The 25,621-nt window shown below is 56.6% G+C and overlaps 1 protein-coding gene across 1 annotated transcript; it reads right to left on the bottom strand.

Annotated features, from left to right (window-relative positions):
- Positions 1 to 4,637: 4,637 nt before the first annotated feature.
- Positions 4,638 to 16,009, bottom strand: LOC120393000. Its single transcript, XM_039517646.1, has 3 exons — positions 15,663 to 16,009; positions 14,752 to 14,803; positions 4,638 to 13,567 (listed from the first exon to the last, which is right to left on the bottom strand). The coding sequence occupies exons 1-3, from the start codon at positions 15,945 to 15,947 to the stop codon at positions 4,722 to 4,724; spliced, it is 9,183 nt and encodes a 3,060-aa protein (XP_039373580.1). The 5' UTR covers positions 15,948 to 16,009; the 3' UTR covers positions 4,638 to 4,721.
- Between the last annotated feature and the right edge of the window lie 9,612 nt (positions 16,010 to 25,621).

Raw genomic sequence — 25,621 nt, 5'->3', positions numbered from 1 at the left:
AAGGCCTATTCTCACTAGCCCCAATCTAGTTCCCCCGAACATGTGCTCTGCTCTTGAACGCCCGGGACATACTTCTAACAGTCTGTGACATTATTGACGTTAACTGGAACCATATAAATCATAGTTGCAAGCAAAGTCCTGTAGTGGCACCAAGTCTTGTATAAAGTAGGTGAAAATGGTTTCTAAGACAAGGTTATGGTTTGCTGGTTATAATTATGCTGTCTGTGTGCATGTATCATTTTTGTATTTAAAGTTATAAATATTGGCTCTATACTGTCTGTAGTTCAAACTTGTGCTATGCTTCTTGGTGACACCCCAGACAAGTTGGTGTCAGCTCTGCCTAGCCTGCTTGATGGCCCATTAAGGACCATCAGCTAACAACTGACCCATTGAGAGAAGGTAGATGCGCCTTATGACTCAGCAAGTTATGCAGGGACCTTCCTATGGAGAGAACTCTAAGGTTTTTCATACCATGTGCTGGAGAGCTTGTCTTTGGGACAAAGAAAGCAGAGACCACATGGCAAGAGACTATAAAAAGCTGTTGCAGCTCTTCCATCTTGTCTTCAATCCTGCTTTTGACCTCTGGCGGGACTTTGCTACAAACTGAAGCTCTAAACAAAGGACTGAAAGACCCATCCCAGCTGGGGATGTTCCAGAGACTTGATTTCAACCTGCAGTTTATTCCATCACTGCTGCAAGCCTGAACCAAGAACTTTGCCATTGCTGTACGTAATTGATTCCATTTAACCAATTCTAACTCTCATCTCTATCTTTTTCCTTTTATGAATAAACCTTTAGATTTTAGATTCTAAAGGCTTGGCAACAGCGTGATTTGTGGGTAAGATCTGATTTGTACAGTGACCTGGGTCCGGGGCTTGGTCCTTTGGCATCAGGATAAACTTTTTTTGTTTTACTGGGGTGTTGGTTTTCATAACCATTTGTCCCCATTACAAGTGGCGCTGGTGGTGATACTGGGAAACTGGAGTGTCTGAGGGAATTGCTTGTGTGATTTATGGTTAACCAGTGGGGTAAAACCAAAGTCATCTCTGGCTGGCTGGTTTGGTTTGCCTTAGAGGTGGAAAATCCCCAGCCTTGGGGAATTCTGATTTGGGGTCCATAGGAATGGACTTGTCCAACAGGTACATTCCTAGGGGTTAAAGCAAAGAAACAGTGAAAGTATATGGCAATAAAGATTGTCCGCTTTATGTCTTAAGGCAGGCACTGGTCCCTGGGAAGGGAGGTGGAAGGATGCCATATCTTATACTGACATGTGCCAACTTTTCATAAACTCACGGCTGCATCTGTGGGAAGAACGTTCCCTACAGAAGAGACTGACACAATAGGAACAAGGATCCTTTGTTCAATCTGAAACATTGGATGAAACATAATTATTGTTGCTTCAACATCTGGCATTTCTACAGACCAAGCATACCTTAGCAAAGGCATGTTATCTTGTTTACCCCAGCTTTCTCTTAGCTAATCACTGTTTGCTAGGCCTCTGGTCTCCTGACCAAACTCTGGACTTTGGGTCTGGAAAAGAGCTGGCACAATCCATATACCAGGTTGTTGTATAAAATGCACATGGATTTTAACCTGTCAGTGACCGATGTCAAGTGCCCCAGAGGGACTGAACTTAACAGACAATGATCAAGTGATCTCTCTCCTGCCATCCATCTCCACCCTCTGACAAACAGAGACTAGGGACACAATTCCTTACCCATCCTGGCTAATAGCCATGAATGGACTTAACCTCCATGAATGTATCTGTTTCCTAGAGACTGTAAAAGCAGCAAAGAGTCCTGTGGCACCTTATAAAATAACAGACGTTTTGGAGCATGAGCTTTCGTGGGTGAATACCCACTTCGTCGGATGCATGTAGTGGAAATCTCCAGGGGCAGGTATATATATGCAAGCAAGAAGCAGGCTACAGATAACGAGGTTAGTTCAATCAGGGAGGATGAGGCCCTCTTCTAGCAGTTGAGGTATGAAAACCAAGGGAGGAGAAACTGGTTCTGTAGTTGGCAAGCCATTCACAGTCTTCGTGTAATGCTGAGCTGATGGTGTCAAATTTGCAGATAAACTGAAGCTCAGCAGTTTCTCTTTGGAGTCTGGTCCTGAAGTTTTTTTGCTGCAGGATGGCCACCTTAAGATCTGCTATTGTGTGGCCAGGGAGGTTGAAGTGTTCTCCTACAGGTTTTTGTATATTGCCATTCCTAATATCTGATTTGTGTCCATTTATCCTTTTCCGTAGAGACTGTCCAGTTTGGCTGATGTACGTGGCAGAGGGGCATTGCTGGCATATGATGGCGTATATTACATTGGTGGACATGCAGGTGAATGAACCAGTGATGCTGTGGCTGATCTGGTTAGGTCCTGTGATGGTGTCGCTGGTGTAGATATGTGGGCAGAGTTGGCATCGAGGTTTGTTGCATGGATTGGTTCCTGAGTTAGTTATTATGGTGCGGTGTGCAGTTACTAGTGAGAATATGCTTCAGGTTGGCAGGTTGTCTGTGGGCAAGGACTGGCCTGCCACCCAAAGCCTGTGAAAGTGTGGGATCATTGTCCAGGATGGGTTGTAGATCCCTGATGAGGTGTTTTCACACTTCAGCTGCTAGAAGAGGGCCTCATCCTCCCTGATTGAACTAACCTCGTTATCTGTAGCCTGCTTCTTGCTTGCATATATGTACCTGCCCCTGGAGATTTCCACTACATGCAACCGACGCAGTGGGTATTCACCCACAAAAGCTCATGCTCCAAAACGTGTTAGTCTATAAGGTGCCACAGGATTCTTTGCTGCTTTTACAGATCCAGACTAACACGGCTACCTCTCTGATACTTTCCTAGAGACTGGCTCCAGTGGGGCGGGGGGGCGTTAGCACCTTGCTGGCATATGTGGCTCCGCGCCTGGTGTGCTGGCTTTGTGGGTCCCCTTTCCAGGCGCCCACCTCTCCCAGTCACTGTGCAGGGAGCCCAGGCGCCGAGCTCCGCTTCGTGGAGCCCAGGGATCGAAGTGACTGACAGCGCCATGCTGCATCGCTCTACCCCAGAGACTTTGTGGGTCCAGCCACAGGGACTTGCTCAGGATCATCCAGGATGGACCTGTCTGAAGCAGGAATTGAACCCAGGCCTCTTGAGTGTCAGGCCTGTGCCCCGCCACTGGGTCCCCCATGCTTGATTCCTTCCTAAGGGGGCTCCTACCTTATGAGCCTTGTTCCCCTCCTACCTTGTGAGCCTTGTTCCCCTCTGTTAACAATACAGCTGAGGCCATCTCCCAATCACACCCAGCTCCTCTGCACACCCACGGCCGGCCGGGCAGCCCCGCACCCACCTGTCCCGTCTTGTCCCAGGTTAGCCCCACTCCTGCGAGGCGCAGCATGTAGGGACATAGCTGTGCCCACAGCTCACCACAGGATTGGGGCCTGAGCCTGATTGCTCTGTGGGGCAGGAGATGACTTGTATGCCATGTCTGCCCAGCACAGGGCACCCTGCTCCAGGATGGGGCTGACGGGCCTGAATGCAGTTAGAAGGATGCTAATTATATCTCAGCTTCTGCTCATTATCATTAATTATCTCACAGCTGCAGTTGAGATCAGAGCTCCCTTGTGCCAGGCGCTGCCCAGACACAGTGTGAGAGACAGGCGCTGCCCCAGCTAGAATCAGGGCCCTGTTGTGCCGGGTGCTGCCCAGACACATGTGAGAGACAGGCCCTGCCCCAGCTGGGATCAGGGCCCTGTTGTGCCAGGCGCTGCCCAGACACAGCGAGAGAGACAGGCGCTGCCCCAGCTGGGATCAGGCCCTGTTGTGCCAGGCACTGCACAGGTGGGGTTGCCAACGTTCTACTTTCACAAATCTGAACACCCTTGTCCTGACCCTGACCTTCTCTGAGGCCCAGCCCCCTCTCACTCCATCCCCCCTCCCTCCGTCGCTCACTCTCCCCACCCTCGCTCACTTGCTCATTTCACTGGGCTGGCTCTGGAGGTTGTGGTGCGGGAGGGGGTGAGGGCTCTGGCTGGGAGTGCCGGCTCTGGGGTGGGGCCAGAAATGAGGAATTCAGGGTGAGGCAGTGGGTTGAGGTGCGGGGGGGTGAGGACTTCAGCTGGGAGTGCAGGCTTTGGGATGAGGATGGGGATGAGGAGTTTGGCGAGTGGGAGGGGGTCAGGGCTGGGACAGGGGTTGGGGAGCAGGAGGGGCACAGGGTGAAGGATCTAGGCAGCACTTACTTCAGACAGCTCCCGAAAGCAGTGGCATGTTCTCCCTCTGATTCCTACCCAGAGGCACGGCCAGGGGGCTCTGCATGCTGCCCTGTCTGCAGACGCCGCCCCCGCAGCTCCCATTGGCTGGGAACCACGGCCAATGGGAGCTGTGAAGCTGGCGCTTGGGGTGGGGGCAGCGTGCAGAGCCTCCTGGCTGCCTCTATGCGTAGGAACTGGAAGGGGGACATACCGTTACTTCTGGGTGCCGTGTGAAGCCACGGAAGGCAGGAAACCTACCTTAGCCCCATTGTGCTGCCAAGTAGACTTTTAATGGCCTGGTGAGCAGTGCTGACTGGAGCCGCCAGGATCCCTTTTCAACCAGGCCTTCCTGTCAAAAACTGGACACCTGGCAACAGTAGTGCCAGCCACTAGACCCTGCCCTCCCCTCTGCTGCTGTGTCGGGCCCCAGATCACTCCTGCGGATTGCACACAAAATAGAGGTTTATTAGCCACCTGCAAGACCCAACCCTAACTTTCGTCCAAGGCCCAGAGGCAGCTCTCCTCTTCAGAGGCGGCGCTGTCGAGTGATGGGGACAGCTTCCTCCGCCGGGCCTGCATCCTCTCCTGCAGGGCACACAGGTTCTCTCCACGCAGCGCTGGCGTTCTGTCGTGTACGTAGCGAAGGTGGGCGTGAGCACGATGCTGGTGGAACCAGCACACCTGGCCTGCACTCTTGCCAGGACATGACCCTGGCTGCGGAAGCTCAGTTTCCAGCCTGGCCCGGTGCCCACGGCACTCCAGATTAGACACTCCGACTGTCCCGGATGTGTCCTCGATGGCATTTCCTCCCACGCCATTGGCTGGTGTGGCCACCCCGTGTGACCTGGCCTTGCCTGGCCTCCTGCGTGTGCCCTGCCGATTCTGGACTTCCTCTCCCACCAGGGATTCCCCTTCTCTGCTTCTGGACCTTGTTCTTCTACTGGTAGGCCTCCCTCTGCTGCCGGATCTCCACTCTCTGCTGCGGGCCTGGATCCCCTCGCTGTCCGGTCCTCTGGCCCTGCCGCTGCACCGCGGGCCTTCCACCCAGCTCCTGGAGTGGCCCCGTGGGCGAGAAGGGCTGAGTCCCCGACCCCTCTGCTCTCTGGGCTTTGTTCTGGAGGACTCCATGAGAAACGGCTGATTGGAGCCCAGGGATGCTGAGCCAGACTGTGAGACTCCTTTGCCTCCTTCTCCCTTGTGACTGACGGTTGTTCTGGTGTCCCTGGCAGCGCGGCAGGCTGGGGGTGGTGGCCACGGGGCGGAAGGTCCCGCTGACGCAGCCGGCATCCCACTGGGGTCGTGCACCTTCCCCTCCCTGCATTCGGTCACTCTCAGGGTCACCAGCTCTTGGTATCCACCATACTCTGCTGAGGGCCCTGTTTCCTCTGGAGAAGGTTCTTCTCCCTTGGTCACACTGTCTCCTCGCCTGGCATCAGGGGAGGCTGCCCCAGATCCCTGGGGAGCCCCATTCCCTGGCAGCCCCCTGGTCCGAGCAGCTGCAGCTGGCTCCTTTCTCCCAGCACCGTCCATCTCTTCCGTGCTGGAATACAGCTGGCATCTCCTGACCTCTGCCCGCACGTGGACGTTGGCGTTGAAGGTCACGCTCTTGGGGGATGGGGCGAGTTTCTGAGGGGGCGGCGGGGCTCCGTGTGGTGCAGCCATTGACCTGTTGACCTGCCCTCTCTTCTCCACCAATGCCCTGGAGGTGACACGTTTGAGGAAGCCCAGCATGATTCCCCTGAAGGTGGAGCCCTTCCCCTTGCAGGGGATGGACAGTGACTCAGCCCCTCTCCCTGGAGGTGCACGGGGTGGCTGTTCAACCCCAGGCGGTGCCTCAGTCAGCACCAGGGCCTCTGTCTGCCTCATGTTGGTTCCAGCCCTGGGGCCTGTCCCCTCCGCCGGCATCTCTCTCATGCCACGTCGCCCCTTGGTGTCCCTCCTCTCCTTCCACCCCAGGCTGCCTTCTCCTTCTGCATCCCAGGCTGCCACGGCCTCGCTGTCCCAGTCCCCGACCATCTCCCACTCGCCCTCGGTGCTGAACTGGGACAGCCCCTCTGCAGACCGTGGGCGCTGCTCCGAGGGACTGGCTGGCCACCGGCTGCTGGACAGGGAGCCCACAAGCTCATTGGAGGCTGCGGTCGAAACTTTGTCTCCCGCATTGTCTCTGGTTACAGGCTGAGGATGATGTGCTGGTGGGGCCCACATCTGGCCCCCCACTTCCTCTCCATCCTCAGCGCCAGTGGGACCTTCATACGGGGGGGCGCCAGCTGCATGGCCCAGATCCTGAGACCGCTTGTAGGATGCACCTTGCTCCCCTCTGCAGGCATCATCTGACGTCTCCTTGTCCCTCGGGCGCACGTGAGTCTCTAGCTGAGCCCTCGCCATGTCTGACTTCCCAGCCCCCTCAGCAGGACAGGGCGGGGGGCTGAGTCCCTCCTCACCAGCGGTGAAGAGGCTGTGGCACGTCTCACACAGGTACTGGTTTGCCTGGCTCTGGAACTCTCTGATCAGTCTCTGGCCCAAGGAGCCAGCTGTCGGGAATCCCGGCTCTCCGGTGCCCGCGGGGCGGGCTCTTTCTCCCAGGGCTTCCTGACGGGGCCCTCCCAGCTGGCTTTTCCGGCCCCTCCTGCGCTGCAGCCGGATATTCATTTCCCGCCTGTGTTCCTGGGCAGCGGCTCTCAGCCGCTCAGCTGCCATGTCGGCATAGATGGCCTGGGAGCGTATGACGCAGGGTGGCAGGATGAAGGAGCCCAGGGCCTTCTGCGCCAGGTGGATGTCCAGCCGGTGTGCTGCGGCCCGCGGAGAAGCAAGATGCACCCGTGCCAGTGTGGGCCCCTTGGGCGCTGGGCGAGAGGCTGTGCAAGAGCTTTCTCCCTCAGACCAGTCAGAGACCCTGGACTCGCTGCCCTCCGGAGATGACGGAGAGGAGGCAGGCGGTTCATCTTTTGCCATGCTGGGAGTGCCCTGCCCCTGCCATCCGGGCTCAGCATGCATAGGGCTTGGAGCTGCCGCATCTCCTAGGAGAGTTGCTGACCCCCTTGCATGGATACGCTGTGTCTGCCACCCAGAAGAGCTGGCCCCTGGAGAGTGAGCGCCGTCCCACCCCTCTAGCTTGCAGCATGGGCAGTCCAAGCATGTGCAATGGCCCATTTCCAGGTGGCCCACAATTTCCAGAGACAGAGGCTGCTTCCCCCCTGGGCCATGGCGGCTGCAGCTCCGGGCTATTCTCCTGAAGCTGGATTCCAGCTCCTGCAAGATCCTCTTCTCATTCCAAACAGCTGTCTCCACAGACGAGCTCCGGGAGCGCCTGCCGGTCCCCGCCATCTGCGGAGCTCCTTCGCCATCGTGGGTCCTCCACTGCCCAGGATTTTCCTCAGAGCTCTGCTGTCTCTGCTGTGGGTAAGACTCATGGGCCACCGGGCACAAGGCCTGTCTCTGGGACTCCTGGGCCCTGTGGGAAATTCCCAGCACCTTCTTCCTGGGAAAGTCCAGGGTGGATTTCAGCTCTGCCTTGTCCTCTGGGAAGTGGCGTGGGGAGCTGGGGGGCCCTTCCCCACTGCTCTTCTGGGAGGTCTCCTGGCTTCTCCTGCTGCTGCTCCCCAGGGTGTGTTGGGACACTGCCTCAGGGCAGCTGGCTTCGCCCTCCTTTACCCCCATTTCAAGCCAGTGCTGGGACCGGTGGGTGAGGGGCTCCCTGGGGCCTGGCTGGAGCTCTTCCGATTGCCCCGTGGAGAGGGCTGTAGGACCTTGGGGGAGTGTAGGGAAGAGATGGAGCAGGGGCTGGGTTTGGCCTCTGGGCTCTGCTCCTGGTGGGGCAGGTGGCAGGAACATCCTTAAGGACTCCAGGATCCTCTTGGGCAGGCCCCATCTCCGCTCCAGGGCCAGTTTCCTCACATGTGACTCCAGGCGCTCCCTGGTTTCTGTGTGCAGGAAGAGCAGGCTGCCCATGGCGACGCTCTCGCTGGCTGGGGCCTGGGCCTGCCTCGGGGGGCCCCTCCCAGGCGGTGGGGGTGTGAACGCGCCCAGGGATCTCAGCACAACACGCGGTAAGCCCCACTCGTGCTGGAGCTTCTTTCTCAGGATGTGGCTCTCTAGACGGTCCCTGGCCTTGGCTGTGACCAGAGGCGGCCCCGTGACCAGAGGCGGCTCCTTGTAGCCGTTCCTCTCCAGCTCCTCAGCCCCCATGCGTCCAGCCAGGCCCATCTGCATCCAGGCCCTCCCTGCTGTGCTCCCCAGCAGCACAGCTGGAGCCTTCGGCATCATCCTCCGCAGGGACGCCTCCTGCAGCGTGGGCAGCCCCCAGAAATGCACCAGCTGCTTGTGTCTCACGTTCATGTCTAGTGTATTCATAGCTGTGGGAGGCAGGCAGAGCAGGGAACCGGCCCTGGGCTTGGGGGGCTTCTGGCCTGCGCAGATCAGCCTGGGGAGGTGTATCCTCTCCCCCTCCCTGGCCACTCTCTGGGATCTCTTCACCAGGGCCGGCCTCACCCCCAGCCTGATCTCTAGGCACTTCCTCGCGAGGTGCCCCTGGAGCTCATCCCTCCGCTCAGCAGCAAGGCCATGAGTTCTGCTGTCTCCTGCCAAGCAGCTCCCTGTGGGGATGTCTGGCTGGCTGGGCCCCAGCCGACTTTGCCCAACGCCCTTTTCTCCACCGGCCCCAGGAAGCTGCGGGCCAGCCGGCGGGGCAAAAGCAGCAAACAGCCGCAAGGACTCCTGGATCCTCCGGGGAAGGCCCCACCTCCGCTGCAGCGTCATCTTCCGGAGGTGACGCTCCAGGCGGCCTCTCGTGTCCCCGTCCATGAGCGAAGGCTCTTGCCCCAAGACGAGGACGTGCAGCTCGGCGCATTGGCGGGCTGTGGTCGGCCCCAGCAGCGGGGGCGCCGGCACAAAGGCTCTGAGCAACCGTTCGATGAGTGCAGGGAAGCCCCATTCGTGCTGCAGCCTCTTCTTCCTGACGTGCAGCTCCAGGGCCTCTCTGGCCTCCAGGCCCAGGAACAGAGCCTCCCGTGCCCAGAACTCGACTTCAGCCTCACGGAGTGGAACCGGCCCAGGGGGCGCCCTGGGAACCATCCTGCTGAGGGACTGGGAGTAGAGAGTGCCCAGGCCCCACAGGGCCGTGAGATGTTTGTGCTGCACATTCAGCTCTAGGTTGCAGATGCCCTCTGGGTGCACAAAGGGCAGCAGGGGACTCCTGGCTTTTGGGGCCCTGTCCCCAGCACGGATCAGCTTGGGGAGGGGCAGCCGGGACACGAGATGCAGCCTTTGCCAAGAGCATCTCACTGCAGCAGGGACGGCCCCCAGCCGGGTCTCCAGACATTTCTTTGCCACGTGGATCTGCAGCCGCTCCTGAGCATCACGTCCCAGGCTCAGCCGCGGGTGGGGAGCAGCGACCACTCTCCTGGCTTTCCCCACGCCACGCTCCAGGTGCACGGTGCTCTTGTGCCAGGGCAGCAGGAAAGGCCCCTCTGCATCCCTTTCCGTGGGTCCGTGGGGCCTAAGCTCCGCGTGCGCTGAGGCAGGCTGGAGCAGCCGCACCGACTCCTGGATCCTCCTGGGCAGCCCCCAGCGCCGGTGCATGAGTCTCTTGCGGAGGCTGAGCTCCAGCTCTCGTCTGCTGCCCTCACTGAGGAAGGACAGCTCGGGCTGGAGAACGGCCACGTCCCTGTTGGCTGGAGGAGGGGCCTTGGGCTGGCCAGGGCGTGGGGCAGCCGCCATCAGGCCCCGCATGGATTTCTGGACGATGAGAGGCAGCCCCCACTCATGCTGCAGCCTCTTCTTCCTGACATGCAGCTCCAGGGCCTCTCTGGCCTCCGGGCCCAGGAACAGAGCCTCCCGCGCCCAGAACTCGACTTCAGCCTCACGGAGTGGAACCGGCCCAGGGGGCGCCCTGGGGACCATCCTGCTGAGGGACTGGGAGTAAAGAGTGCCCAGGCCCCACAGGGCCGTGAGATGTTTGTGCTGCACATTCAACTCGAGGTGGCAGACGTCCTCCGGGTGCATGAAGGGCAGCAAGGGGTTCCTGGCTTTCGGGGCCCTGTCCCCAGCAGGGCTCAGCTTGGGGAGGGGCAGCCGGGACACGAGATGCAGCCTTTGCCAAGAGTGTCTCACTGCAGCAGGGACGGCCCCCAGCCGGGTCTCCAGACATTTCTTTGCCACGTGGATCTGCAGCCGCTCCTGAGCATCACGTCCCAGGCTGAGCCGCGGGTGGGGAGCAGCGACCACTCTCCTGGCTTTCCCCATACCCTGCTCCAGGTGCACGGTGCTCTTGTGCCAGGGCAGCAGGAAAGGCCTCTCTGCATCCTTTTCTGTACAGCTGCGAGGCCTGAACTCCGCAGGGGCTGAGGCAGGCTGGAGCAGCCACACTGACTCCTGGATCCTCCTGGGAAGCCCCCAGCGCCGGTGCATGAGTCTCTTGCGGAGGCTGAGCTCCAGCTCTCGTCTGCTGCCCTCACTGAGGAAGGACAGCTCGGGCTGGAGAACGGCCACGTCCCCGTCAGCTGGCGGAGGGGCCTTGGGCTGGCCAGGGCAGGGGGGAGCCACCATCAGGCCCCGCATGGATTTCTGGATGATCAGAGGCAGCCCCCACTCGTGCTGCAGCCTCTTCTTCCTGATGTGCTGCTCCAGCTCCTCCCGGGCTCCCGGTGGGAGGAAGGGCAGCTCCTGCTCCGTGAACTCGGTCCCAGCTGTGCGGGAGCTGGCGGGCGGCGGGGCGGGCAAGGGGCCTGCGTGGAACAGCTTGGCCAGGGACTGTCGGTAGAGCGTGGGCAGCCCCCACCTGAAGCTCAGGTGCTTGTGGAGAAGGTTGAGCTCCAGGTGATCCGAGGCTGCCTGCTCCAGGAAGAGCAGCTCCCGGGGCCGCAGCTCCAGGGATCTCTGGCCCGGCTGAATCAGCCGGGGCAAGGGGAGCTTTCCCACCCGGCGGGCGGCTTCCTGTGAGTGTTGGGCCCTGCGGGGGATTAGGCCCAGACGGATCTCTATGTTTTTCCTGGTCACATGTCTCTCCAGCAGCTGGTGGCACGTGTCCCGGCTGAGCTGCTGGCGCCATGCAGTTCCCAGGGGCCCGGCTAAGGAGACAGCCACCACTGTGGGGCCCACGGGTGCCACCCTGGAGGGTGATTCTCTTGGAGCCCTTCTCGCTGACAGCCCCCTCAGCGGCCGGCTGGCCCTTCTGCCTTGCGTGTCTGGATGTGTCCCCGGAGCTGCGGTTGTGGGAGGCATGAAGCCCCGCAGGGATTCCTGCACCCTCCTGGGGAGCCCCCACCTCCTCTCGGCCACCCTCCACCGGATGTGGGCTTCCAGCTCCCTCTTGGTGGCCAGAGGGATGGGAGGGGCCCCACTGCTGACATGGAGCTCCATGGCTGCCGGCCGGTCGCTCCTCTTGGGCCTGGGGTGCGTGGGCGGGGGTGGCATGAAACACCTCAGCGATCGCCGCACCAGGCCCGGCAGGCCCCATTCATGCTGCAGCCGCTTCCTCAGGACATGCCTCTCCAGCAGCTCCTGGCCCTCGGGGGCCATGAAGGGAGTCTCCAGGGGGCAGAACTCGATGGCCACACCCAGGGGCAGCAGGGGGGCAGGTGGCACGGGCGGGCAGGGCACCATCTTGGCCAGGGACTCTGCGTACAGGGTGGGGAGAGCCCAGAGGTACTGGATGTGCTTGTGCCTCATGTTGAGCTCCACGCTGCCCGCCTTGCAGCTGAGCAGGGGGCAGAGCCGGTGGCGGGCCAGGGGGGGCTTGCAGCCTGGGGGGATCAGTTTAGGCAGGAGCAGGTCTCGGCGCCCCAGGGCAGCCATTTTCTGAGAGCTCCTCAGCACGGCAGGCAGCGCGCCTAGTCTGATTTCCAAGCCTTTCCTGGCAATGTGCCCTTGCAGCTCCCGAGTGTCTCTGCAGCAGTGCGAGCCGGGCGTGGATTTGGACGCTCTGGCTGGGCCCTGGGAGGCCTGGGCTGGGGCTCTAGCTCTGAGGCCGGGCGTCTGGGCTGCCCTTGTCACTGGGCCTGGCCCCCTTGGAGCCCATTTCCCAGATGGCAGGGGGCCGAGCCGGGGGTGTGGAGGTGTGGCTGGCATCAGCAGCCTCAAGGACTCCTGGATCCTCCTGGGCAGCCCCCATCTCTTCAGATGCACCATCCTTTGCAGATGCTGCTCCAGCTCTGTCCTGGAGCCGACGCTCAGGAAGGGCAGGGCCTGTGGCATCGTCACCACCCTGCCTGCCCACGAGGGTTTGCGTGCGATGGGTTTCGGTGCTGGGGGCATGAAGATCTTCAAAGCGCTCTGCAGGGTGCGGGGCAGCCCCAGGGTGTGCTGCAGCCTCTTCACCTGGATGTGCCGCTCGAGACTTGCCCTGACGTCGCGTTGGAGGAAGGGGGTCTCAGCTTCGGCCAATTCGAGCCTGCCGGCCACACGCAGGGCTCCAGGGCTGACCTGCACCAGGGGTCTCCCAGGCAGAGACATCAGAGCTTCCTCCGTGGCCCTGGGTGCTGTGCTGTCTCGGTCTCGCTGCCGTTTGGCCTCCCGCCCTGACATCCTGGTCCCGCCTGGGGACTTGGCCAGAAACGGCACCCAATCGGGGCGATGCGCCTGCCTCTGGGGAGCGGCCTGGGGGCTCCTTGCTCTGCCTCTGTGCAGAAAACTCCCGACCCAGCCACGTTCCGCTTGGCTTGGAGGGAAGGGCTCGTGCTGGGCAGGAGCGGGGCTGGGGTACTCCTCATGCCTGGGAAGAAATGGCTCGTGCTGGCTCGATCCAGTTCTCAGCTCCCAAGCGAGTAGGAGCGGCTCATGCTGTAGAGAAGAGGAGCTCTGGGCCTGCTCTTGCCCGCGAAGGAGAGTCTCATCCCAGAGAGAGGAGCAGAAGAGACATTTGTCCTGCTCCGTGGAGGAGCCTTTGACTTGCTGTGGGTGGGGCAGCCCCTCCTCATCCTCCCTCGGCGGGTGGCGCTCCGTTTTCCGGCTGCCTGCCTGGTGCTCAGGAGGGGAGCGGGACTTGCTGGGTGGGAAGGAGCCCTGCACGGGTGGGAGGACCTGGTCGCCTATACATGTCCTAGAGTGGCACCACTGCAGCACATCCAGGCCTCTCCACATGGATCTACCCAGCAGGTTTCTCCCTTTGGAGCGGGAGGCGGGAGCAGGAGGTGACCCTGGCCCGGCAGGGACCCATGCGCTGGCCCTGTCGGCGTACACCAGCCACTCGGCTTGCCGGGCCGCCTCATTGCACAGGGCACAGTCTGAGTTGTCACACAGCAGCTGACGGATGGAGCGGCGCCTGGCAGCTCGGCGAGCGCAGCGTGGGGGGTGCCGGCACAGCCGGTCACGCGGCTGTTTCACCCGCTGCTTCTTTGCACCTAAAACAGAACAGCAGAGAGGGCTTCTGAGGAGAGATGGGGCCTGAACATACCGGGGGCCACGGGCACCAAAACAGTAACCCCACCCACCTGTACCACCCCAACCCCGAATCCCCATTCCTGCACTGCTCCTAACCCCGAGGCCCTGCCCCATGCCACTCCTTCTCCCAGCACCCCGCCCGCCTGTGACCCATTCCTCCCAAGGCCTCGCCCCCACACCAAGCCCCGCTCCTCCGCCACTGCTTCCCTCCAAGAGCCTGCCCCCCACTTGCTCTTTCTTCTCTGCACGCCCTGCATCCTGTTGCTCGCCCTTACAGCCAGTCAAAAGTCAGTGGGCATGGCCCCCCGGCCCCCTCATTCCAGTGCCCTGGCCCCAGGCCACTCTGCGCTGCTGCTCCAGAACCAGGCTTGCTGAGCTTGTGAGAGCCTGGAGCCCGATGAAACACTCCGCCAGCACCACACCGGGCCCCCTCTCAAACACTGCCAGTGCTGTGAACCTGGCCACGGTGAAGTCCCAGCACCGTGAACCTGGCCCGGGCATCGTGCCAGGGCTGTGAATCTGGCCGGTGTGCTATCCCAGTACCAGAAACCCGGATGGCACATGGTCCTGGTGCAAATAACCCAGTTGGTGCCCCATCCTGCAGAAATGGGTCTCGCCAGTGTGCGGGATCCCAGGAAATCTCTCTGGCAAATGTCAGGGGCTGGTGGCACCTAGCAGCCTTGGCCTTGCAAGCCCTGGTACGATGCACAGCAACGGAGTGCCAGGGGGCTACACCCCTATCCAAGACAGAGCAGACGGGGTGAAATAAAGACAAGATCTGCTGGGCAGTGGGCAGTGCCTCCTGCTGGCAAAGCTTCCCTGTTCTGGGAAGGGCAGGTAGCTCCCCCCCCGATGCTCACCATTAGCCTGCGCAAAGCCCTGGAGGACATGGGGACAACCTGCCAGAGGGGACAGACAATCGGGTGTTTGCCTCCATCGCTGCAAAGCCCCCAGACGATGGTTCGTTAGCAGCATGTCAGCTTATCCCGGCTCCAGTCAGCACCTTGGCTCCTGCTCCTATCCCCAGGGGCAGGCCAAGTCTGAGGGGCCTCGTGTGGGACCCCTGGGCCAGGGTGGAGGGCTTGGGAGAAGCCCTGGGATTCTGAGCCAGGGAGCCGTCAGGGAATGTGAGGCAGGGCCTTACCTTCTCCCTCGTCCTCCATCCCCCTCCACCGGAGCCTGCTGACCAGAAGAGCCTGCGGGAGCCAAGGAAGCAGCAGAGTTACGTGGTATCCAGACTGAGGCCGTGCAGTGCCAGCCTCCCGCCCAGCCCAGCCCGGTGCCAGGGGTGCCCACGCTTCCTTCCACCTCCTGCAGCTGGAGAACTTCAGGCTCCTTCGGCCATGCCCCGGGCTCCCCATCCAAGTGTCATTGGAACAATCCTGGGTCCCCCACCCTCCGACATTGGGGCATCGCCACACCAGAGTGGGTGATTTCTGCCCCCAGTGTTATGAGTCGAATAGGGACCAGGCCCTTGGGCTTCGCAATGTGCTCTGGCTTCCTCTTCTCTCCCCGTCTCCCATGGTTCCCACCTGCGAGCCCAGCTCCCCAACTGATCTGGAACCCAAGGCAGGATCCCCAACTGACCAAACCCAAAGATCTGTCCTGGATTCCCCCTTTCTCCCCCCACCTCTTGCCTGCCCTCTCCCTGGCTGGCTGGGAGGCCAGGGACCCAGGAAAGCTTGTGGCTTTGAGAGGGAGCTGGGAGGGTTGGTTGGTCAGCTTCCCCCAGCGGAGGGAAATAACTGGCCAGAGCCGGCTTAGTGCCAGGGGTGCCAGGAACCCTGGGACCACGAGGGAGAGCCCTGGCATTTCTAGCACTAGCTGGTGGTCGGGGCAGTAAGGAACAACCAATGAATGGAGCCACGAGCTCTGTCTGTGGCCCTGTCTCTCTCTGTGGATGTGCCCCACCAGCCCAACGGGGCCTGGTCAGAACAGGGGGCCTCGGGCGCTCCCACCCACCCACCCTCCCTTCCATGAGGCTGTGTCCAGGCAAGCTCTGCTGAGAGCGCAGGACGGCTTGGGGGTGGAAGGGGTGGGGGAGGGTCCTCCTACCATCCTGCTTCTCCAGGAGAAGCTGTGCTGAGTCACGATGGCCACCCAGATGACCAGGACCAGAAGGACGCAGGTGTACAACACCCAGGAGCTGTCAAAGCAGGCACAGAACCAACTCTGCATGATCCCCACTCCCGCATCAAACATGCTGGGGAGGACGGTCTGGACGCGCACGGGCGGTGGAGACACTACACTCCCTGCTACTGCTGTGGCTGGATCTCGCCTGAGGGGCTGTTTGTTCCAGTGACGCATCATAAAGGGCCAGGACCAGGCGGGTCCTGACATCACAAAGGGACTGCAGGCATCAGAGGTGGGCAAGACCCTGGCTCCCTGCAGCCCCTCCCCAGCACCCCATGTAGGTACTTAGAGACTGTACCTTAGAGACTGTATCCTTCTGGAATGGCATTCACCAGCATAACCCCTTGGAGAATGGCATTAAATTGGAGTAACACCACAGTGAATCAGGCAGGTGCTGTGAGGCTCTGGATGGGACTGGTCCCCAGACCGGGTGTCTGTCTGTCAACATCCACCGGCCAATGTCAGAAGACGTGATACTGAGCTAGATGGACCTTTGGTCTGACCCAATATGGCCGTTCTTATGTGCCACCATCTTCCACCCTGACACTGTTCAATTCAGAGACAGGGAGAGGAGAATTTTCAGAAGAAAATCTGATAAGCAATTCTCTGCTCAGTATGACTAAGGATATCTCCATTTACTGTACACATTCACACAACATTGCCCATGCTTGCATTTTATCAGGAGATTCGCTACATTTGATGCAAAGCCTCAACTGCTGGAGTCACGTGATTATATGAGACTCTCAGCTTCCATGACAACAATAAGTAAGTTTCTGGCATTCATGGTTGTTCAGAAAAGAAAAAATGTGACTCAAGTGCATCCTAAAGATTGAAAACCCAGAAGGTGAATAAACAGAATCCAAATTTATTATTTTTTTTAATCATGGTTTTGGAACCAATCTCTCGATTTTTATAGGACCTGACTCAAGATTTTTGCACTCTGGAGGGTCATAACACTGAAATTATATAGTACAAACTGTTCTGTTTGCAACGCATTTGTGACCTTTTGATAACCCTCTTATTTTTCATGTAGAGTTTAAATAAATAAAAGTAAACTGAGTTGTGGAGTTTTATTTTTGATAAATCTGGGAATTAGAGCGACAGCCATTCCTGTATTATTATTAAACCTGGTCCAAATTTTCAAAAGAAATATTTTTGCTGAATTTGCTGACTGGGCCAAGACAACACAGCAAGTCAGTAGCAGAGCCTAGACCCAGGTCGCTTGACGACACATCTGCTGATGCACAGCCTACGTTGTGTAGTGTACAGGCAGACAGTGCACACAGGTACCCCTTCATGGGCTACAAGTCTGCCTGACACAACCTGCCAGGCGTTGCCGTTGTCTTTGGCAGTATGCTGTACTCTGGTCGGAGCAGGCAATATAAAACTCAGCGTAACATTTCTCGTCAGGTTTAGGTCACACCCGTCTACTTTTTCTGGGTACTAGACCTGCATGTCGGGACATCATTAAACCGAGGCTATTTTTTAAGGTACATGCAGGCCCCCATAGGGGTGGGGTGGGGACAGGGCCTTGGGGAGAAGGAGCAATGTGGGGTGGGGAGTTCGGGGAGAAGGGACAGGATGAAGGCACAGCCTCCGGGAGAAGGGGCTGCATGGGGGCAAGGGAATGGGGAGATGAAGCGGGATGGGGCAGGGCCTTGAGAATAAGGGGTTAAGTGGGGGCAGGAATGGGGAGATGGGGTGGCATGGGGGCAGGGGCTCAGGGAGAAGGGGCGGGGTGGGGCAGGGCCTCAGGAAAAGGGGCAGGGTGGGAGCAGGGCCTCGGTGAAAAGGGGCGGGATGGGGGCAGGTACTTGGGGCTTAGGGTGGTGTGGGGACAGGGCCACGGGGAGAAGGGATTACGTGGGGGCAGGGGCTTGGGGAGAAGGGGTGGGGTGGGGGCAGGGCCTCAGGGAGAAGTGTGCCAGGCTCAGATGTAATGACATGGGCCTATATCTTCAAAGGGTGTCTAAGCAACTAAGATTTAGACCCCGGTCCTTGTGCCAATGGGCTGGCAATGTAATTTCCAGCCTGGCACATGGCAGGGGGCAGGGGCAAACAGTGGTGCATAGGAGATGGATAAAGAAGGACCAAGGTTACAGCCAGCTGGTTATTTACTGAGGTCCTCACTTCAGCAAAGTGCCTTGACTTCAGTGGAACTCGAAGAGCTTCAGTTGCTTAGCTGTAGTGAGCCCAGTGTGTATGTATGGGGTGGGGGGGGGGGTAGGGATGGGGTGTTGGACTGGAAAAAATGCACCAGCTTCCTTGGGATATCAAGACAGGGCAGGGAAGATACAGCCACACGGGGGTCTGTTCTCTAGTACTGTCCAGTGAGAACTGGGGCACCCATGGGCTTCACTTAAGGGGACCTAAGGAGAATGATTCATGGATTCCAAGTCCAAGTCCATCGTGATCATCTAGTTTGACTCTCTGTACAGCACAGGCCAGAGACCAGCCCCACAATAGTTCCTAGAGCAGAGCTTTTAGAAAAACAGCCAATCGTGATTCAAAAATTGCCAAGTGATGGAGAATCCACCAACAGCCTGGGTAAATCTCTTAGGCAAGGATTTATTGAAGGGGATACTCTATATCCTAGACAAGAGACAAGGACAGACAGTGATAAGTGCAGGTAGGGACTGAAGAGAAACAGATAAAAGAAAGTCCCATTCAATTACATCCTATGAAGGCAGACATCTAAATATCGACGAAGTCTCTAAGTGCTTGTGTACAAATGCTAGAAGTCTAAATACTAAAATGGGTGAACTTGAATGTTTGGTATTAAATGAGGACATTGATATAACAGGCCTCACGGAAACGTGATGGACTGATGATAATGAATGGGACAGGGGAATACCAGGGCAAAAAATGTAGAGGAATGACCGTGTAGGTCATGCTGGTGGGGGAGTGGCACTGTGTGTGAAAGAAAGAGACAGTTAAATATAGTAAAAATCTTAAAGGAATCAAACTGAACCATAGACTATGGATAGAAATTCCATGCTTGGATAAGACTATAGCAGTAGGAATATATTACTGACCAGCTGACCAGGATGGTGACAGTGACTGTGAAATGCTCAGGGACATTAGAGAGGTTACAATAACAAAAAATCCCAATACTAATAGGAGATTGCAACTATCCCTGTATTGATTGGATACATGTCACCTCAGGACAGGATGCAGACAGAAAATTTCTAGGCACCACTAATGACTGCTTCCTAGAGCAGCTAGTCTTGGAATCCACCAGGCGATAGGAAATTCTTGATTTAGTCCTAAGTGGAGCACACGGTCTGGTCCAAGAGGTGAATATATCTACAGCACTTGGTAATAGTGACTATAATGTAATTAAATTTAACATCCTTGTAGGGAGGGAAATACCAACAAAGCTCACCACGGTAACGTTTAACTTCTGAAAGGGAACTACGTAGAACGAGGTAGCTTGCTAACAGACATTAAAAGGAAGAGTAACAAGAGTGAAGTGCCTGCAATCATAGAATCATAGAATCTCAGAGTTGGAAGGGACCTCAGGAGGTCATCTAGTCCAACCCCCTGCTCAAAGCAGGACCAAACCCAACTAAATCATCCCAGCCAGGGCTTTGTCAAGCCTGACCTTAAAAACCTCTAAGGAAGGAGATTCCACCACCTCCCTAGGTAACCCATTCCAGTTCTTCATCACCCTACTAGTGAAAAAGTTTTTCCTAATGTCCAACCTAAACCTCCCCCTCTGCAACTTGAGACCATTACTCCTTGTTCTGTCATCTGCTACCACTGAGAACAGTCTAGATCCATCCTCTTTGGAACCCCCTTTCAGGTAGTTGAAAGCAGCTATCAAATCCCCCCTCATTCTTCTCTTCTGCAGGCTAAACAATCTCAGTTCCCTCAGCCTCTCCTCATAAGTCATGTGCTCCAGCCCCCTAATCATTTTTGTTGCCCTCCGCTGGACTCTCTCCAATTTATCCACATCCTTCTTGTAGTATGGGGCCCAAAACTGGACACAGTACTCCAAATGAGGCCTCACCAGTGCTGAATAGAGGGGAATGATCACGTCCCTCGATCTGCTGGAAATGCCCCTACTTATACAACCCAAAATGCCATTAGCCTTCTTGGCAACAAGGGCACACTGTTGACTCATATTCAGCTTTTCGTCCACCGTAACCCCTAGGTCCTTTTCTGCAGAACTGCTGCCCAGCCATTCGGTCCCTGCAAGCTGCATGGAAATAATTTAACAACCTCATAACAACAAGAATGATTAGAACAGGAGTACTTGTGGCACCTATAACAGGGTGTTGGCTAGGAAAGACAAGCCAGGCCCGTTAGCCCTGTTCAAGAGGAAAAAGGATTAGTTGGGCTGGCTGAGGGGCCATGCTCTAATTACCAGAGTGGCTCCACCTGCAGGTCTGGGTAGCCAGCCTGCCCTATAAAGCTGGCTAAGAGACAGGAAGGGAGGGGAGAGACAAGAAAGGGAGGGGTGTGGGGCCTGGGGTCTAGATCCCTGATGGTTGGGAGGCTAATAGTCTCCCAGAGTGTTGGTCTCTGTAAATACTTGTAAATAATAGGTGGTGGGAACAGACACAAACAATAAAAGGACACGGGTGCTGCACCTCGGTTGGTCTCTGGGTGTTTTTGGTACCTAGACTGGTGTTACATGTGGGGACTCATTCAGGATTTGATGCCAGTGACTGTGGTTGGTGACCCTGGAGATGGAAGAGACCCTAAAATGGCTGGTGAAGCAGCAGGAGGAGATGAAGCAGACCTTGGTCAATCTCCAGTTGTCCCAACAGACCGAGAAGCAGGCCTTCCTGACCTTACAGGTGGAACAACAATGGAGCCTGCAGGATTTTATCAGGGAGCAGACCTGAGCTCCTCCCTGCTCAGAGCCACATGGTAAGGGGGCGGGGCTGCGAGCTCCGGTCCCGCCGGAGCCATGCCATGGCAGCACTGTCCAGGGGCCAGGGTAGCTTCTGGATGCAGTGCGGTGAGGCTCTGAGAGAGAGGAGAGGCGAGGGTAACCCACAAGCGGCCCTGGACAGAGCTAAAGCGGCGTGGCTCGGGTGGGGCCTGAGCTCCTCCCCACTCGGAGCTGTGTGGTAAGGGGGTGGGGCCTGTGCTCCTCCCCACTCGGAGCTGCGTGGTAAGGGGCGGGGCTGCGAGCTCATGTCCCACTGGAGCCACGCCGCCTCAGCGCTGTCCAGGGCCGCTCCTGGGCGTGGTGCGCTGAGCCCCGGGAGAGGGGAGGTGGGGGTAAGCAGCATGGCAGGGGCCGGGGCCGGGGTTGGATAAGGGGCAGGAGTCCCGGGGACAGTCAGGGGACAGGTAGGGGCAGAGGTTCTGGGAGGCAGTCAGGGGATGGGAACAGGGGTTGGATTGTGGGCATTCTGGGGTCTGTCAGGACTTGGTGGGGGCTAATAGGGGTCTGGGCAGTCAGGGGACAGGGAACGGGGGGGGTTGGTGGGCGGTGGGGGGGTGGGGGGGTGGGTGGGGGGTCTGGGGGAGGTGGTGCGGGGACAAGGTGCAGGATGGGGTGGGGATTCTGAGGGGGCAGTTGGGGGGCAGGAAGTAGATGGGGTCAGATAGGGGGCAGGGCCAGGCTGTTTGGGAAGGCACAGCCTTCCCTACCCTAAAGCTCATTCAGCAGTTTGAGCTTGCAGACAGCTATTTAACACAAAGAGCCAAGCTCTTATCTTTTCCATGGGGGAGGGATCACATGAGAAGAGCAATATCCGACACCACCTACCTCCTTCCCAACCCTACCAAGGGAGACCCTCCTCCCCTGCATTCCCCAAGTCTCCAGAGGAGTTAATTCAGTGGTTCTCACACTTTTGTACTGGTGTCCCCTTTCACATAGCAAACCTCTGCATGTGGCCCCCCCTTATAAATTAAAAACACTTTTTTATATATTTAACACTATTATAAATGCTGGAGGCAGAGCAGGGTTTGAGGTGGAGGCTGACAGCTCGCAACCCCCAGTAATAACCTCGTGACCCCCTGAGGGGTCCTGACCCCCAGTTTGAGAACCCCTGGGTTATTTTATATTAATAACATTTTATCAAAGTATTAATTAAATGTTAACTTGCTAACTTGAGACCATGGGCGGAGACATTATGTAACCTTTTAACCACTGGCTAATGTGCTATCTTGTCTTGCTGCAAAACCTATCCCGGGGTGTGGAACTGCCTACCCTGTCATTTCCCCCCGCCCATGGAAAATCTATATATTCTATTGTAATCAATTGATTGGCAGTGTCTCTGAGCCTAATAAGCAAGGTGACACTCCGCCAGCGCTGTGTGTAATAAACTCCTATGCTTGCCCTCTACAGAATTGGCACTCTCAGTTGGGTCCCACCACAGCCAGCATCGTTATGGAGCCAGGGCAGGGCTGTGCATTTCAGCTGTCTCACACCAACCCAGCAGCCTGTGGAACCACCCATTCTTAGTGCTGTTCCTCCCCCATCTCCAACCTACCCACATTCTGGTTTGCTGCACACAGTAGCTGTGTCTTGTCTTAATGTGACTTATAAGCCTCTTCGGGCAGGGTCTGTTTCTCCTTCAGTGTTTGTGAAGGGCCCAGCACAAGGGGCCCTGAACTGGAGCGGGGCCTCTGGATTCTTCCACAACACAAATAATGATAAAAAATAATCAACACACTAATCCAGCCAAATCAGGGCCTCCCCCTCCCTTTGCCTTAGCTACAGACGAAGGTCAAACCATGCTTGGCAGGTACAGAGCGTTAGTAACTTGAATGCTGGTGAACACGGCGTCCCTGTTGCCCTTGTCAGGAGAATTCATTCAGTCTCATTTCAGTGCTTAAAACCCTGGTGCTCCGCACTGGAGAAATACCCCGATTAGCCAGATGAGCAGGCAGGGAGTCCAGCTGTGGGAATCCAAGTGCTCTCCAGCTGCTGCAGTCCTGGAAAGTCTGACTCAGCCTGGAACATTAGATTTCAATTCCACTTAGGAGACACTGGGAGAAAGTGAAGCAAGAGGCAGAGAACAAATCCAATGCAAACACTAATCCAGTCTCTATCCTGCTTATAGCTCCCCCACACTCTTGTTCCCTGGCAGCTTTGGGGTGAGGCCTCTGTCCCCAGGCAGGACCCCAACTGTACTCTATTCACAGGAGTATTCTGTTGGTGTTGCTTTTTCTAAGTCTGTTCCCCCGAAGCCACCCTAGTGACTGTGATGAGTTGGTAGGTTTCTGAGTGGGAGCGGAAGTGGAGTCCCGGAGTTCACACCTCACAGGAGTGGAGAGCTCCAGCTAGTTCTAAAACGTGTATGGTGAAGGCACAGGCTTCCTCTTCCAGCCTAACCTCTGCATCCCACGCAATGAACAGCCCCTGCCAGAGCAGGAGTCCATTTCCCTCTTTGTGTGACGGAGAGATCGTGGTTATGGTAGGGAAGTCAGGATGCCTGGGTTCTGTCTATCATCCTGCCACTCAATCTCTGTGTGACCTCGGCCAAATAACATCTCCCTGTGCCTCAGTTTACCTATCTGTTTAATGTGGCATGGTCATAATGACTTTCCTTTACTAGGTGTTTTGAACATTCTTTAGTGAATGGTTCTGCACAGTATGATGATAATTACTGGTGAGAATTACTCTGATCCCTTAGTAACAGCACCGTGTGCCTGCAGAAAATGCATCTGTCTCCCCTCAGGCATCTTTCTATAGATCTGTCTGTCTACTATCTACCCATCCCACCTGGGACTTTACAGGGAGTTTTAAACATTATCATTTGTTTTCCTACTAATCAACTACAATTTTAAATATACACAAATGCACAGAGCAGCCAATTCCTCTCTGACTCAGCACAGAGCCCAAGAGTTCTTATCTCCCTTTGGGAAGGTCCCTTAATTACTGTTTACTCCCAAAGCTGGATAAAGAACACAGAAGCCTAGACAGGCTTCTCTCCAGCCTGTTTACATTCAAATGCTTGCTTACCTGCTAGAGGCTGAGTGAACCTCCCTGGAATTGCACAGAGCTATATTAGAAATGGTGCACATCACTGTGTCAGCTTTTGGTATGGGATACTGCTGCAGATGCTGGAGTGAGAGAGGTGTGGGACACGGCTACCTGAGGGGATTCCCAGGAAGGCGTGTCTGTCTCAGAATTCACAGGTACCCACTTCTTGCTGAGGAGATCACCTGCTCGACAAACCCAGTGCAACGTGGACGTGATGGGACACAGAATAGGTCTGTGGTCCTTTCCGCTCTGCACAGCCATTAAACATCCAAGGGCCCTTGCCACAGTGGATGAGTTTGCTTCAGTATCATGGGTTAAAATGTCCCTCTTTGCTGTACCCTCCTGGGCTGATGGCCTCCAGCCCCAAGGTGGCTGCATGTCAGTGCCACAGTAGATTCTTCAGGATGAAATGGTTAGTAGATGTAGAATGCAAGGCCAAATTCTGAGGCCATGGCCTACTGTTTACTCAAGCCCCACTGAGGCAAAACTGCCATTGGAGTAAGAACTGTGTAAAGACCTCAGGAGCCAGCTGTGTGTTAATGCAGAGACACTTTCACCTTGTCATCCTCTTCCATTTCAGGGCTCTGGTTCTTAACGGGGGAGCGGTAGCTGTTAGAATTGTTCCAGTGAGGAGCCCAAGCAGCTCCATGGAGATAAAAGTCAGCTAAGAATGTTTCGGCATGGGCAACACATCTTTTCTCCTACCTTCATTTGAGAAGTCGGCTCAAATGTTATGCTGGAAACTCAAAAAAACAATTCAGCCAGAAGCAGACACCTGGTATGTGTTGCAAACACTTTCTTAAAGCAGGTACCATGGCTTAGCTGGCTAAAGCACCAGCTGGGTACACAGGAGATCCTTGGTTCAATGCCCGGTGGTGCTGTGTTGTATGGCTTTGGGGGAGGGATAGCTCAGTGATTTAAGCATTGGCCTGCCAAACCCAGGGTGGTGAGTTCAATCATTGAAGGGGGCCATTTAGGCGTCTGGGGATTGGTCCTGCTTTTGAGCAGCGTGTTGGACTAGACAACCTCCTGAGGTCCCTTCTAACCCTGATATTCTGTGTGAAATTTCAGTCCAAATGCTTAAAGTTTGGCAAATTTATAAGCAACTGAAAATGACGTCTCCTAATTGAAGGTGTCAGACAGCCTTAACCAACAGTGGTGCCACCAGCACCACCTACAATGGCCAATCCATTAATGAATCCTTTGTGTTTGACTAAGGTCTGGTCTACACTGGCATTTTACATCATAGAATCCTACAGCCACAGGGTGAAAAGGAACTGCAAGGGTCAGCTAATCTAACCTCTGCCAAGATGCGGGATTTGTTGTGTCTAAGCCATCTAGGACAGATGACTGTCCAGCCTCCTTTAGAAAACCTGCAGTAAAGGAGCCTCCATGATTTCCCGAGGCGTCTGTTCCATTGGCTTCCTGTTCCTACATTTAGGCAGTTTATCCTGAGATTTAATCTAAATCTGCTATCAGGGGCAGCTCCAGGCACCAGCACTCCAAGCGCGTGCCTGGTGCAGCAAGCCACGAGGTGGGTGGCCTGACGGTCGCCGTGAGGGCAGCAATCAGGCAGCCTTCAGTGGCATGCCTGCGGGAGGTCTGCCGGTCCCGCGGCTTTGGGGGTAATTCGGCGGCAGGGACCATGGAACCTCCCAGGTACACCGCCAAAATACATAGAGCCGCCCCTGTCTGCTATGCTGTAGTTTGCACCCAGTGCCTCTTGTCCTGCCCTATGTGGCAAGAGTGAACAACTTTTCTCCATCTTTTTTTTATTTCAGAGCGGTAGCTGTGTTAGTCTGTATCAGCAAAAACAATGAGGAGTCGTTGTGGTGCCTTAGAGATGAACAAATGTATTTGGGCATAAACTAAAACCCACTTCATCAGATGCATAGAGCGAAAAATACAGTAAGCAGAATAGCACATGAAA

Source organism: Mauremys reevesii, unplaced genomic scaffold (assembly GCF_016161935.1).
Source record: "Mauremys reevesii isolate NIE-2019 unplaced genomic scaffold, ASM1616193v1 Contig134, whole genome shotgun sequence".
Taxonomy (NCBI): domain Eukaryota; kingdom Metazoa; phylum Chordata; order Testudines; family Geoemydidae; genus Mauremys; species Mauremys reevesii.
Note: the sequence above shows the minus strand (reverse complement) of the source record. Positions and strands in the feature narration are given on the sequence as shown.